The 17,345-nt window shown below is 46.6% G+C and overlaps 1 protein-coding gene across 1 annotated transcript in view; it reads left to right on the top strand.

The window, feature by feature from the left end:
- Window positions 1–17,345, top strand: part of MROH1 (maestro heat like repeat family member 1) — a 1,237,492-nt gene that overhangs the window by 696,165 nt on the left and 523,982 nt on the right. The window contains exon 22 of the mRNA XM_069221041.1: window positions 7,599–7,745. Within this exon, the coding sequence (XP_069077142.1) occupies window positions 7,599–7,745 (147 nt within the window). The remainder of the gene's footprint in view (window positions 1–7,598; window positions 7,746–17,345) is intronic.

The following is a 17,345-nucleotide window of genomic DNA, read 5'->3' as shown; positions in this document are numbered from 1 at the left end:
CTCCTTTGAAGTAGGCCTACTTCAAAGTAAAGTCTCTCTTGAATGTGAAATCCTGCCTTGCCCAGGCCAGGCCCCAGACACTCACCAGGGGTTGGAGGCTGCATTTTGGGAGGGCAGGCACAGCCCTTTCAGGTGTGAGTGACCACTCCTCCCCTCCCTCCTAGCACTGATGGCTCATCAGGAAATGCAGACTAAGCCCCAGCTGCCTTTGTGTCACTGTCTAGTGTGAGGTGCAGCCAGCCCAACTGTCAAACTGGCCCAGACAGGGAATCCACAAACAGGCAGAGTCACAGAAATGGTACAAACAAGAAAATGCTCACTTTCTAAAGGTGACATTTTCAAACACACAATCTTGAAATCAACTTTACTAAAAGATGTATTTTTAAATTGTGAGCTCAGAGACCCCAAACTCTACATGCCCATCCGCTCCCAAAGGGAATCTACACTTTAATCAGTTTTAAAGGAAGCCCCCATGTTAACCTATGAGAGGGACATGCCTTGCAACAGTGAAAAACGAATTTAGCAATATTTCACTGCCAGGACATATAAAACACATTACTATATGTCCCACCTTAACCATACACTGCACCCTGCCCTTGGGGCTACCTAGGGCCTACCTTAGGGGTGCCTTACATGTAAGAAAAGGGAAGGTTTAGGCCTGGCAAGTGGGTACACTTGCCAAGTTGAATATACAGTTAAAAGTGCACACACAGACACTGCAATGGCAGGTCTGAGACATGATTACAGAGTTACTTATGTGGGTGGCACAACCAGTGCTGCAGGCCCACTAGTAGCATTTGATTAACAGGCCCTGGCACCTCTAGTGCACTTTACTAGGGACTTACTAGTAAATCAAATATGGCAATCATGGATAAACCAATTACATACAATTTTACACAGAGAGCATATGCACTTTAGCACTGGTTGGCAGTGGTAAAGTGCTCAGAGTTCAAAAGCCAACAGCAACAGGTCAGAAAAAATAGGAGGCAGGAGGCAAAAGGGTTGGGGATGACCCTGTATAAGAAAAAGAAAGGGAAGTCCAACAGTGTGCACTTAAGAACATTGACTCTCTTTCTGCACCTCTCTCCCATGTTTTATTGTTTATTTCTCACTGTAGGAAGCTGGCCTTGTCTGTTGTCGGTACTTATGGTACTTGCACCTAAAACCAGGTATCTCCTCTCAGTAAAGTATAGGCAGTGTCTAGAAGCCAGGCTCTCTAGAGGTAGCTGTGGATGAGCAGCCAAGTCTTATCTAGGAGACATGCAAAGCTCATGCAATACCACTACAGTCACACAGTACTTACACACAAGAAAGAAAACACTTGGTTGTAAAAAAATAAACGTACTTTATTTTTGGAATACAGTATCAGAAAATACTAGAGGTGCAACCCTCTATATACATATATACACTAACAAACAGTAAGAGGCTTAAAAAAGTTAGAAAACAGTGTAAAATAGCAATAAGCAGTAGTAGTCCTCGGGGGAGCCCAAACCATAAACTAAGAAAGTGAAACAGGGCCCCCACCTAGGTAAGTAAATCATGTAGAGGGGAGCTGGGAATACTAAGAAACCAAACAGATAGGTAGTACCCCCACCCCTAGCGACCAGCAATGAAGGTGTAAAATACTGTATTTTCCCCAAACCACCCCAAAGGATGAAAAGAAGAAAAAGACACCCAGAATAGCCTGCAAGAAATCAGCAGGGGATTACCGGAGATGGAGACCTATGGAGAGAGGGGACCAAGGCTAGAAGGGTCTGTGGAGTCCAGGGGCAGTAAGAGATACTACCCACCCAGAGGTACTTTTTGGAGTTGGTCGACGAGGAAAGAAGACAGGTCAGTACTGCAGCACAGAACCTAAAGAAGAGTTCATGATGCATGCAAAAGCTGTCCCACGATGGAAGCTGGATTGCAGATGGGTGTCGGTGAAGGATTTCCACCAACAAGCATTGGCAAAGGCAAATTTGCGGTTGGAGGAAAAGAGATGCTGCCGGGGACCAGCAAGGCCCAGGGGGACTTTACCCAGGAGGGTGAGTCAGAGGGGGCCCTCCGCGTCGCAGAAGGCCCACAGGAGCAGAGGCAGTACCTGTAAGTGTCACACAGGACAGGGACAGAGAAGTCGCTGAAGCAGCCAACGCAGCACCACAGAAGTTGCTCCCACATCGCTGGCGGACCACACAGAGGCCCAGGAGTTGCAGGAGGGAGTGCTGAGGGCTGGAGCTACACGTTGCCCGAAGTTCCCCCTTGGAGGTGAAGCAAACAAGCCTGGGCAGCTGCAAAGGACGTGGTGCACAGGGATGCTGTCTTGCGTGGAGTGAAAAGGACTTACCACCACAAAAGTGCGACAGTTGGGAGAGAGGACCAAGGCGGACCAGCAACCGTGATGCAGGACCCACGCCACTCCGGATGAGGGGCGATCCACACAGCCGGTAGTTGTTGCAGCTAGGTACCTGTGGTTACAGGGGAGTGATGCCTTCACCCCAAGAGAGATTTCCTCTTCTTGTGCCGGCTGAAGAGTAGCAGTCTTCTGAGGATGCACAGCCAGGGAAATGTTGCAAAGCTGACAGGAAGTCTGGATAGAATGTTGCAGAAGTCATCCTGGATTTGAAGCGTGTAGGTTCCTGGAGGGTCCAGTCACGGTTCTGGGGGCCAGAAGTCGAAGCAGAGGAGTCCTGCTGTAATCTTGCAATCAGAATATGAAGACCCACCCCAGAGGAAGACCTTATATAGCCCAAAGAGGAGGCTTGGTCACCTAACCAGGTAACTACCTATCAGAGGGTGCCTGTGATGTCAACTGCCTGGCCACTCAGATGCTCCCAGAGTTCCCTGCCAACCTTGGAATCAAGATGGCAGAACCCAGGGACCCTCTGGAGGAGCTCTGAGCACCACCCCTGGGGTGTTGATGGACAGGGGAGTGGTCACTCCACTTTCCATTGCCCAGTTTCGCGCCAGAGTAGGGACTGGTGGACTCTAAACTGGTGTGGACTGGTTTATGCAAGGAGGGCACCAAATGTGCCCTTCAAAGCATTGCCAGTGACTTGGGGAGGCTACTCCTCCCAAGCCTGCAACACCTATTTCCAAAGGGAGAGGGTGTAACACCCCTCTCCCAAAACAAAACCTTTGTTCTACCTTCCTGGGCTTGAGCTTCTCAAGCAACAGGAGGGTAGAAACCTGTCTGAGGGGTGGCAGCAGCTGGGCTGCCCAGAAAAACCCTGGAAGACTTGTGGTAGCAATGCTGGGGATCCTCAAAGGAGACCCCAGAGTGCATGGAATCATACTTCCAATACTTGGAACATTATTAGGATATGATTCCAACATGTTTAATACCAAACATGCCCAGGTTTGGAGTTACCATTATGTAGCTGGACATAGGTAGTGACCTATTTCCAGTACATATATAAAATGGCGCTCCCGCACTCACAAAGTCCAGTAAAGTGGGGCTGGAGTTTGTGGGGCACCTCTGCCACTGCAGGGGTGCCCACACACACAGGTGCCTGTATGCTGCCCTCTGGGCTGAGAGGGCCTACAATACGGGTGAATTATAGTGACCTGGTGTAGTGACCTGTAGTGAAAACGGGTGCATGCACCCGGTTCACGCAGACTGCAATAGCAGGCCTGCAGAACTCTTTGCATGGGCTCCCCGTGGGTGGCAGAATAACTGCTGCAGCCCATAGGGATCCCCTGGAACTCCAGTGCCCTGGGTACTTAGGTACCATATAATAGGGAATTACATGGGGGCACCAGTATGCCAATTGTGGGGATAAAAAGGTACCAACAACCAAATTTAGAGGAGAGAGCACAATCACTGGGGTCCTGGTTAGGAGGATCCCAGTGAACACAGTCAAACACTATCAAACAATTCAAAAGTGAGGAGTAACAAAGCTAGAAAGAGGCTGCTTTCCTACAGTCACGCTCAGCAGGGTCCTTCTGTGGACACTGTTAAAGGTTATTGGTCGGCCATCTCTAATTTTTTGTGGTTGCTGGACAAAGCTTTATTTAAGTCACCTATTGTGACCTAATTTCTTAGGGGACTTTAACATCTGTTCCCTCCAAGACCATTCATCATGCCTCGATGGAATTTCATTGTGTTAATAACATTTCTTATGTGCACGCCCTCCAAGCCCCCGCACAACTTCCTAGTTTGCCTACTCACCATCCGAACTGCTTTTTCTGGTTGCCATAACATCTGCAAGGAGTCAGTGAATTGCAAGCGCTCTCTGTGCACCCTCGCTACACAACTTTGAATCCAAACAAACTGGTTCTGAGAACCTGTGCCTCCTTCCTTCCAAAAGCTGTGAAACGTTTTCACATAGGCTAGAATATCACCTTGCCTATCTTTTTTTTTACTCCACCTCACCTTCTAAAGAGGAGGAGAGACTCCACCTTTTAGACCCAAAAAGGACATTGTCCTTCTCCTTGATCTTACCAGAGAATTCTAAGTGGACGATTTAGGAGGCTGGCCTGGTTTGTAGTTGGTATCTAAGGTAATTACACCTCAAACCAGGTCCACTTAACCCTTATTAGTGAACTGTAATCATTGTCTAGAATCCAGGCTGTCTAGGGTTAGTGTGGATGAGCAACCAAGGCCTAACTAGTAGACATGCAAAGCTCATGCAATAGCACTGTAGTCACCCAGTACTCACACACATAAAAGAAAATACTCCGTGTTACCGAAATAAAGGTACTTTATTTTGGTGATACAAATGCCGAAAATACCTTAGAGACTATAATCCCCTAGGAGGTAAATAATTTACACAGATTATACACTAGAATGCAGAAATAGCTGTTAACACACTTAGAAAACAGTGCAAATAGTGAAAATCACAATAGTTAGAATGTGCCTGGGGGAACACAAACCATATTCTAAAATTGTGGAAGGCGAAAGTCCGTTTCCCATCTAGGCAAGTGTAGTTTTGTAGAGGGGCGCTGGGAGTATAGTAAGGTAAGTAATATAACCCATCCAGAGCCCAGGAAAGCAAGAATAAATCACAGTAACTTTCCTAGAACACACAAGAACACGTGATAGAAGATTTTGCAAGAACAAGAAGAGACTGCAAGACACCAACGATGGATTTCTGGACCTGGAGACCTATGGAAGAAGGGGACCAAATCCAAGAAGCACTGAATAGTCCAGGGAAAACCGGAGCCCCTGCTAATCCGGATGAAGGTGCAAAAGAAGAACCACTGGTGAAGAACAGTCAGTACTGCACCCAAGAAGACGGATGCGAGCTCCTGGTTGGTGCAGATGATGTCTTACGCCGGAAAAAGCTCACAGTTAGGTGGAAATGTGCTGCTCCGGACCAGGAGGGACCTGGTGGCCTCTACCCAGGAGGGGGAGACAGGAGGGCTCTCAGCAACTCAGAGAGCCCTCAGAAGACCAGGCAGCACACACAGGAGTCCCACAGCACGGGGACAAGGAAGGTGCGCACTGAGACCCACCCAGCACTACACAAAAGGATCCCACGCCGCCGGAGAGCCACGCAGGGGGCTGTGCATCGCAGGAAGGTGTGCCGGGGGGCAGAATAGTACGATGCACGAAAAACTTCATGGAAGGACACCAACAAGCCTTGGCAACTGCAAAATATGGTGCACAGGGCTACTGTCTTGCGGCGGAGGCAAGCGCTTACCTCCACCAAATTTGGACAGTTGGACGTGAGGACCATCAGGACCACTTCAGTCCACCACCCGTGTTGCTGGATCCACACACTTCTTCAGGCGAGGAGACCCAAGCCACTGGTCGTCATTACAGAGGGGTGCCTGCTGAAGCAGGGAAGTGACTCCTTCACTTCAAGCGAGATTCCTTCGTTCTTCTGGTGTATACACGACTGGGAAACTATCTTCAGCTCCTGCCAGAAACCAACTATGTTGCAGAAGTTGTCTTTGCTTCTTAGTTGCAGTTGTAGAGTTCCTGGATGGTTGATATGCAGTTTCTTCGGTAAGAAGGTGAAGTATAGGATGTAGAGGATTGCTGCTGGAGTCTTGAAATCCAAATCTGAGGAAACACCCAGAGGAGAGACCCTAAATAGCCCCGAAAGGCGGGATTGGTCAGCTAAATAGGTAAGCACTTATCGGGGGGACTCTGATGTCATCTGCTGGCACTGGCCACTCGGATGCTCCTAGAGTTCCCCACCGCCTTGGAATCAAAGATGGCAAAACCTAGGGACCCTCTGGAGGAGCTCTGAGCACCACCCCTGGGGTGGTGGTGGACATGGAAGTGGTCACTCCCCTTTCCTTTGTCCAGTTTCGCCCCAGACCAGGGACTGGGGTCCCTGAACTGGTGTAGACTGGATTATGCAAGGAGGGCACCATCTGTAACATCCCTCTCCTAAAAGTAATCCTTGTTCTGCCCTCCTGGGCTTGAGCTGGTCAAGCAACAGGAGGGCAGAAAACTGTCTGTGAGGTGGCAGCAGCTCGACCTGCCTGGGAAACCTCAGAAGGCTGTAATGGCAGTACTGAGGGACCTCTAAGGAGTCCCCAGAGTGCATGGAATCATACAACCAATGCATGCAAAAGCCTGGGGGTATAATTCCAACATGTTTTCTAGCAAACATGGCCATATTCTGAGTTACCATTGTGAAGCTGTACATAGGTAGTGACCTATGTACATTGCACATGTAAAATTGCGTCCTCACACTCACAAAGTTCGGGAAAATGGTTCTGGACGACGTGGGGGGACCTCTGCTAGTGCAGGAGTTTCCTCACACACAGGTACTTTGCACCCAGCCTTCACGTTGGAAGGCCTGACATATGGGTAACTTATAGGTGACATGGTGCAGTGTAAATGGCAGTGAAAGGGTGCATGCCTCATTTCACACAGGCTGCAATGGCAGTCCTGTAGAAGCCTTTGCATGGGCTCCCTATGGGTGGCAAAAGAAATGCTGGAGCCCCAATGCCCTGGGTACCCAAGTACCTTATACTAGGGACTTATAAGGAGTGACCAGTATGCCAATTTGGGATGAAATACTGGGTTACCAGTACGTAGTGACAAATTTGGGAACCGAGAGAGCATAAGCATTGGGGTCCTGGTTAGCAGGATCCCAGTGACACAGTCAAACACACTGACATCAGGCAAAAAATTGAGTGTAAGATGCCAAAAAGAGGGTACTTTCCTACAGACGATTAAATGTTTGTTGGATATGCCGGGGACAAAAAAGGGAAGGCTTTTGTGAAACAAACCACCTCTCGATGCATGTGCTCTGCAGAAGAATCAGGCACGCATTGCCCAAAAAGCAACCCTGTGAGGGAGTGCTTGTGCACTCATTCCTCCAGAGCAAAGGATGCGACCACTGCATTCGCTTATGGAGTCCATGTCCTAGTTATCTGTCAGGCAGTGACATGACTGTCTTTAAAAACACTTTCTGCCCTTTGGGGTAATAAGATTTTAAGTGAATCCTCCAAACTGACTGCACCCCACCCAAATTCCTAAAAAACAGATAACAAAAAAAAGTGTGTCTAGTGGCAGAAAAGCTGTTAACCCTGGGTGGTAGAGGCACCCTTAACCCGTTTGCCGGCAGTTGGGGAAAATAATATATTGCTTTTTAGTTTTGTATAAAAGACTTGTGTTTAAGTAAGTGCCGCTATTGTTTTTTCTTTTTGATCAGGACCGCAATGAGAATGATTTGGAGAAGATCAAGAGCTCGCTTATCCTTTGTTACGGCTATGTAGCCATGTATGCTCCAAAAGAACTTGTGCTGTCAAGGATTGAATCAGACATCCTAAGGGGCATCTTCCAATACTTTAATAGTAAGGTGAGTTCTCCCAGTGCATTGCAGAAACTTCTTGATTGATGCCATCCACAGAATTACTCTGATGTGTCCCTTTGCAATATTTTTGCTACGCTGAAACTGTATCACTGTTCCTCTGTTTACCAACAAATGACACTAATACTAACCAGGAAACAACCTTTGACAGATAAGTTTCTACAGTATTAATTTGTGGCCCATGATTCCTCTTTGTAGATTACTCAGCAGATCTTACCCTGAGAAAATGCTTTGAATCAAATTACTGTTTCTCACTTACAAACGTGTTACTCTGCTCACTATTCTTTAGGAATGCAACAGGGTTTGTAAATAGCTTAACATTTCCAAAATATTTATATGCAGTTATAGGTTTTCAGCTCTGACAACACGGTAGCTAAAAATGTTATTTCCCATTATGCTCTTTGTATCTTATTTTTTAGTGAAGGTTAGCTTAAACTATTTCCGGTTACACACATCTCCAGATTAATTCAAGTTGTGTGCAAGCGGTTGCTATGTAGTTGCACTTTGTTGCTGACCTTTCTTAGTTATTATCACGCTGGAGTTCTGCTGGTTGATCTGCAAAGGTCTTTGAGTGGAGACCTATATTTGAAAGAAAAACTCCTAAATGTTATTCTTTAGTGACTGCACTCAACTGTTTTAATGGTGCTTAGAGTTATTCACAGTGTGTTTACTTTTTTATTTTCATTGAAAAAGCTCCCTGTTTCTGAGGCATCATGTAGGAACGTAGGTGTCGGTATGTTTTGACTGTAGAACACCGGGATCCTGCTAACCAGGACCCCAGTGTTGTCCTCTCCCCCAAATTTGGTTAGTAAGTGTGCCGCTGAGGGTGTGTTTTGTGTGCCTACTTGTCCCCGTCCCCCCCACGCTCTACAAAACCACCCTAGTCTCTCACAACCCCCCCCCCCCCCTCCCCCCCCGAGGACGCAGGTACTTACCTGCTGGCAGACTGGAACCGGAGCACCCCTGATCTCCATAGGCGCCTATGTGTTTTGGGCACCTCTTTGACCTCTGCGACTAACCGGCCCTGAGCTGCTGGTGTGATAACTTTGGGGTTGCCTTGCACCCCCAACGGTGGGCTGCCTATGCCCCAGGACTGAGACTTGTAAGTGTTTGTTTTACTTACCTCCTAATCTAACCTTTACTTACCTCCCCCAGGAACTGTTGATTTTTGCACGGTGTCCACTTTAAAAATAGCTTATTGCCATTTTTACAAACACTGTACATGATATTGTTTTCATTCAAAGTTCCTAAAGTATCTTAGTGAAGTACCTTACATTTAAAGTGTTTAATGTAAATCTTGAACCTGTGGTTCTTAAAATAAAGAAAATATATTTTTCAATATAAAAACCTATTGGCCTGTAGTTAAGTACTTGAGTGTGTGTTCCTCATTTATTGCCTGTGTGTGTACAACAAATGCTTAACACTACCCTGTGATAAGCTGTAGGAAGTTGGGTCTGTATGTACTATTTCAAAGTAAGAAATAGTGTGCACAGAGTCCAAGGGTTCCCCTTAGAGGTAAGATAGTGGCAAAAAGAGATAATTCTAATGCTCTATTTTGTGGTTGTGTGGTCGAGCAGTAGGCTTATCAGAGGGTAGTGTTAAGCATTTGTTGTACACACACAGGCAATAAATGAGGAACACACACTCAAAGACAATTCCAAGCCAATAGGTTTTTTATATAGAGAAATCTATTTTCTTAGTTTATTTTAAGAACCACAGGTTCAAGATTTACAAACAATACTTTAAATGAAAGGTAATTCACTCAGTTATCATAGGAACTTTGAATCAGCAAAATAGCATGTACAGTTTTGGCAAAATGGCAATAAGCTATTTTAAAACTAGACAATGCAAATTTCAACAGTTCCTGGGGGAGGTAAGTATTTGTTAGTTTTGCAGGTAAGTTAACCACCTACAGGGTTCAAAGTTGGGTCCAAGGTAGCCCGCCGTTGGGGGTTTAGGGCAACCCCAAAGTTACCACACCAGCAGCTCAGGGCCAGTCAGGTGCAGAGGTCAAAGTGGTCCGCAAAACGCATAGGCTTCAATGGAGAAGGGGGTGCCCCGGTTCCAGTCTGCCAGCAGGTAAGTACCCGCGACTTTGGAGGGCAGACCGGGGGGGTTTTGTAGGGCACCGGGGGGGACACCAGTCAGCACAAAAAGTACACCCTCAGCAGCACAGGGGCGGCCGGGTGCAGAGTGCAAACAGGCGTTGGGTTTGCAACAGGTTTCAATGGGAGACCCAGGGGTCTCTTCAGCAAAGCAGGCAGGCCTGGGGGGCTCCTCGGGGTAGCCACCACCTGGGCAAGGGAGAGGGCCACCTGGGTGTCGCTTGTGCACTGGAGGTCGGATCCTTCAGGCCCTGGGGGCTGCGGGTGCAGTGTCTTTACCAGGCGTCGGGTTCTTTGAAGCAGGCAGTCGCGGTCAGGGGGACCCTCTGGATTCCCTCTGCAGGTGTCGCTGTGGGGCTCAGGGGGGTCAACTCTGGCTACTCACAGGGTCGCAGTAGCTGGGGAGTCCTCCCTGTAGTGTTGGTTCTCCGCAGGTCGAGCCGGGGGCGTCAGGTGCAGAGTGGAAAGTCTCACGCTTCCGGTGGGAAACGTGTGGTCTTTAAAAGTTGCTTCTTTGTTGCAAAGTTGCCGTCTTTGTGGAACAGGGCAGCTGTCCTCTGGAGTTCTTGGTCCTTTTAGATGCAGGGTAGTCCTCTGAGGCTTCAGAGGTTGCTGGACCCTGGGGGACGCGTCGCTGTTGCAGTTTTTCTTGAAGTGGGGAGACAGGCCGGTAGGGCTGGGGTTAAAGCAGTTGGTGTCACTGTCTTCTCTGCAGGGCTTCAGGTCAGCAGTCCTTCTTCGTCTTCAGGTTGCAGGAATCTATCTTCCTAGGTTCTTGGGGCCCCTAAATACTCAATTTAGGGGTGTGTTTAAGTCTTGGGGGTTAGTAGCCAATGGCTACTAGCCCTGAGGGTGGCAACACCCTCTTTGTGCCTCCTCCCTGAGGGGAGGGGGGCACATCCCTAATCCTATTGGGGGAATCCTCCATCTGTAAGATGGAGGATTTCTAAAAGTCAGAGTCACTTCAGCTCAGGACACCTTTGGGGTTGTCCTGACTGGCCAGTGACTCCTCCTTGTTTTTCTCATTATCTCCTCCGGCCTTGCCGCCAAAAGTGGGGCAGTGGCCGGAGGGGACGGGCATCTCCACTAGCTGGAATGCCCTGTGGCGCTATAACAAATGGGGTGAGCCTTTGAGGCTCCCCGCCAGGTGTTACAGTTCCTGCAGGGGGAGGTGAGAAGCACCTCCACCCAGTACAGGCTTTGTTCCTGGCCACAGAGTGACAAAGGCACTCTCCCCATGTGGCCAGCAACATGTCTGGTGTGTGGCAGGCTGGTAAAACTAGTCAGCCCACGCTGGAAGTCAGGTATGTTTTCAGGGGGCATCTCCAAGATGCCCTCTGGGGTGTATTTCCCAATAAAATGTACACTGGCATCAGTGTGCATTTATTGTGCTGAGAAGTTTGATACCAAACTTCCCAGTTTTCAGTGTAGCCATTATGGTGCTGTGGAGTTCGTGGATGACAGACTCCCAGACCATATACTCTTATGGCTACCCTGCACTTACAATGTCTAAGGACTTGCTTAGACACTGTAGGGGCATAGTGCTCATGCACTTATGCCCTCACCTATGGTATAGTGCACCCTGCCTTAGGGCTGTAAGGCCTGCTCGAGGGGTGACTTATCTATGCCATGGGCAGTGTGAGGTTGGCATGGCACCCTGAGGGGAGTGCCATGACGACTTAGTCATTTTCACCTCACCAGCACACACAAGCTGGCAAGCAGTGTGTCTGTGCTGAGTGAGGGGGTCCCCAGGGTGGCATAAGACATGCCGCAACCCTTAGAGACCTTCCCTGGCATCAGGGCCCTTGGTACCAGGGGTACCAGTTACAAGGGACTTACCTGGATGCCAGGCCGTGCCAATTGTGGAGACAAAGGTACAGGTTAGGGAAAGAACACTGGTGCTGGGGCCTGGTTAGCAGGCCTCAGCACTCTTTCAAATCATAACTTGGCATCAGCAAAGGCAAAAAGTCAGGGGGTAACCATGCCAAGGAGGCATTTTCTTACATGAGCCTATTGCTCGATCACACTACCACAAAATAGAGCATTAGAATTATCTACTAACTAACCCTTGGACTCTGTGCACACTATTTCTTACTTTGAAATAGTATATACAGAGCCAACTTCCTACAGTAAGCTATTCTTACACCCCACAATTGGCATACTGGTGTACCCTGAAAGTCGGTATGTGGTACGTAGAAACCCAGGGCATTGGTACACCAGGGGACCCCCATGGGCTGCAGCGTACATGATGCCACCCATGGGAGCCCATGCAAACTGTGTCTACACGCCTGCCAATGCAGCCTGTGTGAAAGGGTGCTTGCACATTTCACCCCCAGATATAAGGTATACCTTATATCGCTGTCACTGCAGTTTGAGCCTATAAGTCACCCCTCTGGTAGGGCGTTCAGCCCAAGGGCAGGATGCACGGTTCTAAGTGTGAGGGTACCCCTACAAATCCCTGACTCCATTTTCTTGAGCTTTATAGGTGTGAAAACCATTCTAAGATATATATTGCAAACTGGTCATTACAAGATGTCCAACTACAAAATGGTTTCTCCGAACCTAGTCATGTTTGGTATCAACTGTATTGGATCATGCAACCACACCAGTTCCTGTGTTAGTTGCATGTTACCATATACTTTCCCCCATGTCTGCCTGTTCAGCCTTGCAGAGTCTGCATGGAAGTCAGTGCTGCCGCCAACCCCAGACACTGTTCTGCCCTCCTGCTGCTGAGCTTAACTCCGGCAGGGGAAGGGAGAACAAAGACTCTTCTTTAGGAGAGGTGTTACCTCCTCTCCTTTAAAAACAGGTGTCTCTAGGCTAGCGTAGGGGTGCTCCTGAGTGCCACAAGGCTTCTTGGAAGGGCACATTTGGTGCCCTCCTTCCAAAACTGGTTTCTTGCTGTGAAGGAGCCTGCAGGCTCCCACTCTGGTCCGAAGCACACAAAGGACAGGGGACTGACCACCCCCTGTCCAGCTCCGCCCCTATGGGGGTGCCCAGAAGTCTGCCAGGTGGCCACTTGATTATACCATCTTGAAAACAGGATGAACAGTGGCCCCTGGGAGCATCTGACTGTTCAGTCCAGTTGAGAAGGGTCCCTGACCCTGTCCCCACTCCACCCCCCAATAGGTAGGTCACTGTATTAATCATCCAACCCCCTCCCTGGGTTATTTAAGGGCTCCCCTGAGAGTGGGACCCCAGATTCGTCTTCACGATTTCTTTTGTGACCTGGACACTGGATTCTGCTGCTGGAAGTTGTGGGAACCAAGACTCTGGAGTGTCAATCTTGGTCAGCGGTGTCTTTATTTGGCCATTTGTTTATTATGTTTTGCCAAATCTTTCCTCCCCCTGGCCCATGTTAATATATGATTGTACTTAAGTAGTTTGAAGTAGATTTGTGTGGGTTAATATCTCCAGTTAGAAAGATATACCAAAGTTAGTTTAGTGCCTGTGTTAATAAATAATACATTATTTCTGTATCACTTGGTGTGTTTCTTTCTTGTGTGTAAATCATTAAATGTCTCTATGGTTATTGCAATTGCTTTACACCCTCTCTGATAAGCCTTTGCTACTCTTCACAGCTACCATTTGAGAGCTTTGGTTATTAGAAACCTCTAACACTGTCAGTAAGGGTTTCCTGGACTCAGTGCAGTGTGCATCACTTATAGGTGTACACCATATACTGAGCCAGCCTCCTATACATGGGATCCGTAGACCCTAGATATGTGGAAGCTCCACAGATACCGTTTGTCATGAAATGAGTGATTAAGAAATATGAAGCACTTCCATTGACTGTAGTGGCTATTTCTGATGCGTCTACAACTCATCAGTTACTGCTCCAACTTTGCTTTTAAGAGCATCATAGATTACCTCCATCTCGCTGCCATTGATCAGTTCATGCCTTTAGGAAGCATCATCTGATAGAGACTTCTAGTTGCAGATTCCTTACCTTACAATTTTTTCCCCAGGCGTCAGATGCCTTTAGGAAGCATTACTTATTCGACAGAGAAGCTGATCAATGGTCTCTGCTATTTAATTTATTCCAGACATCTTTTTTCTGATGTTACTTCTAACTGCAGATTCCACATCTTGTCATACGACTCAGTGCCAGTGCTGTTCCGCTCCAGATCAAGCTTCTCCATTGTCTTTAAAACACGCATAATTAAAAATAAGTGACCAAAGTGCAAGGGAAATTTCACCCCTTAAGACGACAAGGTTCTAACCATGTACAGGCCTTGAGAATTCTACTTGCCCACTCGCTATTGAGAGTCAGACTTCATCGGGCCAAGGTAAATTTAGAACCCACTTGCCCCTTCTGATGAGTTGACAAATAGTTGTTCTGTTTATTTAGAAAGCGAAGTAGCAATAAAGATGCCTTCAAATCTTGTTTTTATGTTGTCACATTTACTCTGTCTTCAGAGAAAGAGGTCAGTAGTCAGTTTACTTCTCTTACTGCAGAAATTCCAGGATTTTGCAAAGTGAACTCTCTGACCTGCTGTACTAAGAGTTTGAAAAGAGAGGCTGTAGGTTGTCAGATGTTTCCTAAAACATTTATGTAGCTAATAAGTCAACTATGCAAACATTTCAAAATATAGTTCTGTAGTTGTTAAAGCCCTATTGTACCTCTGTGGGATGAACGTTTTTTTTTTTTTTTTTTTTTTTTTTTTTTTTTAACTAGGATGAAAACAAATCAGAACACTTTACTTGATGTGCAAATGATAAATGTTTTCTGAAAACTAGTTTTCATAGATCATGAATACACTACATAGTTTTATCAGTAAAGCTACAAGTTAGTGGAAAAGTTTATTGGCTAATTCAACGTGAAATGTACTGTCTGTAAATGACAGTGTGCTACCACATAATGCTTTTGTAATATATTTATTAAACATGAGTGTTTAATTATGAACTGAGAAGGACTCCTTATCCTGCCCTGATGGCAGTGCTATTAGTAAACTAAGAGGCAAGTCAGGGATCATGTGTACCCTATATGTGGGCTAAATCCTTAATATAGGTGGAGCAAATGTATAGTCTATTTAGTTAGACAAGGTTTCATATGTGAGAATGAAAAAAAGGCAGCTGTGTAAAATAAAATAATTGTCTAAGATTACACTTTTTAAGACCAGTTTACTGATCAAGTACATTTCAGTTAAGCCAAGTAGATTATTCAAGTTACTTGATCTGCAGGTATAGTGATATTTTTATGATTTTTCGAGGACTGAATGTAGGGAGTTTTGCAAACTGATATTTTTGACAGACCCTTAAGAAGTATGCCTATGGTGCCTGGGATCAGAACACGTCTGTAGGGTCTGTGTTGATTGCACATTGATGAACCCGAAAGCCATTCAAGACTGCGAGTATAACATGTATGTAACAGAACACAAAACTCTGTTGTGACCCGATGAACTGTTACTACTTCCAAAATCATTCTTGTGACAGATCATCAAGTGGGGGTCAGCCCCTTCCCACCACTCTCAGACCCCAGAAAGGGCAACAAGGGTGCCTTCTAGTTTCTATCATGATCTCTGTTGGAGTCCGGTCCGAGCACACTCTTAATTTCTATGTTCGTCACAAACATTTGAGGCCTGAGGGAAAATATGCTGAGCACTTTTTGCCAGAGTGCCAGCTCTCTTGTTTACCATCAGGCCCGGAGGATCCACGAGGGTCTACAGTTGAGTTTCAGCCAGCTGGTATGCCCTCAGTGCTGTCTGAGCCCGTATCAGGTCCAGCATGACTCTGATGTAGACTTCGATCCTCACAACATCTCTTGTGCCGGTTCCAAGTGCATCGATGCTGATGCTGTCCGTGCCGAGGAGGCTGTACAGCTCATTGTGCTATGTGACTCATAGCAGAATCCACTTCGACCAATATTGCACCTGCCTCAGACTGGCACACAGCTAATGGCTAGCCCCTCAGATTCTGATACATTTCCTTAATAAATGGTAGGGGCCACTTTTTTGGCACCGATTCAGACATAACAATTACTATGAGGGGAAGAACTGTGTTCCCTAATATGATAAATAAAACCAGTATGAAGAACTTCATGATGGCAGTGGTTTAGATAATTGACTAGATGCAGGCCTGGTGTGTGCTCTGGGCACTGCGGTGGAGGAAAGGGCCTCCTTTTTAGTTTGTGAGGAAAGTGTGGTGTATTATATGGTATGATTGTGAGACCTCACAATGTAATACTCTCACAAACCTGTCTTGGGTCCAGTCAAGCTTGTTTGTCTAACCTTAGCTCAATCCTGGGTAGCTGTGGCTTTGAGCAATCAGACTTAAACTCAGAAACACGTGTAAAGCAATAAAACCATATCAAAACAATTGGACAAGAAAGAAACCTGAGACTCCAGATAGCCGACACCAATTTATAAAAATAAAATATATTTATACACATTTATGGAGACCAAAGCTAACAGGATACAACAGAGGGTTCTGGAAATATAAATACTTGGAGACCATAAATAACTTTTCACTCAACTGTGATCAAGCATTGGTAAATTCAATGAATTTGACACTTAGAACTTTTACAAGAAATCTTGACTCCATGTTGAATTCAGTCACTTCTAGTTACTTTAGGTGAGCATGTCCGGCATGGCAAAATCTCAAGGACCAGTTACATTGAACAGAAAGCTGGTTCCAGACCTGTTCCATTGTTAATGGCAACTTGTCATTGTCGTCTGTGGAGTGGTCCTGATGCAGGGGTACAGGATGCTAAAGATTCTTTAGGATACTGTGCGATTGACGGGGATATTCCTGGGTTGACTGCTTGGTCCACAATCTTGGTGAAGTGACTTTGACTACATTGGTCTGTGCCTCTTGAAGTCCTGATGGATCCAGCAAAAGTCCATTTGCCCCTGGACTTCTGATCTCCAGTCTCAACGAAACCAGCAATTTCCTTCTCCTGGCAATAACTTTCCTTCTAGGCAACCAAGCTGTACTCTGAGCCTTTTGTGCACACAGTTGAATCCATGTTCAGGTCTGCCTGTTAATAGGCAGGTCACTTGCCTCTATCATCAAGTTTGCATTTTATATTAAATACATTTTGTTACTGTATTTCTAGAACCAATAGGATCCTGTTGCAGGCAACTCAACATGTCTTACCTAACTCCCAAGCTAGGTGGTACTGGCATCCACAAGCAAGGTTAATCCTGGTGCTCATTGCTTTTTTTTCCACTTTCCTGATCATTAATCTAAATGAATGAAGTCATTTTGAAAATTGATTTTCTCCTCTGCAAGCTTTGCTCTGCGGTCACTGAATGTCAGCTGCTTGTTATTCCCATGTCCTTTGGGACACAGTGGCAAAGGTTTTAACGGCTGTTCTAGGTGACATTTGAGCATCCATTACCCAAGTTATTCAAGATGGATGTGATGCTGTGAGACAATGCTCAGAACAGCAGGGATAGCATGCAACTCAGTCCCTCCCTTCAGGCAGCTGACAGGATCATCTGGCCATTCTGCAAGAGGCAGTGCAGGCATTTTTGGCCAA

This window comes from Pleurodeles waltl, chromosome 2_2 (genome assembly GCF_031143425.1).
Source record: "Pleurodeles waltl isolate 20211129_DDA chromosome 2_2, aPleWal1.hap1.20221129, whole genome shotgun sequence".
NCBI classification, from domain to species: Eukaryota; Metazoa; Chordata; class Amphibia; order Caudata; family Salamandridae; genus Pleurodeles; species Pleurodeles waltl.
The sequence above is the reverse complement of the archived record's forward strand: the minus strand, read 5'-3'. Positions and strand labels throughout refer to the sequence as shown.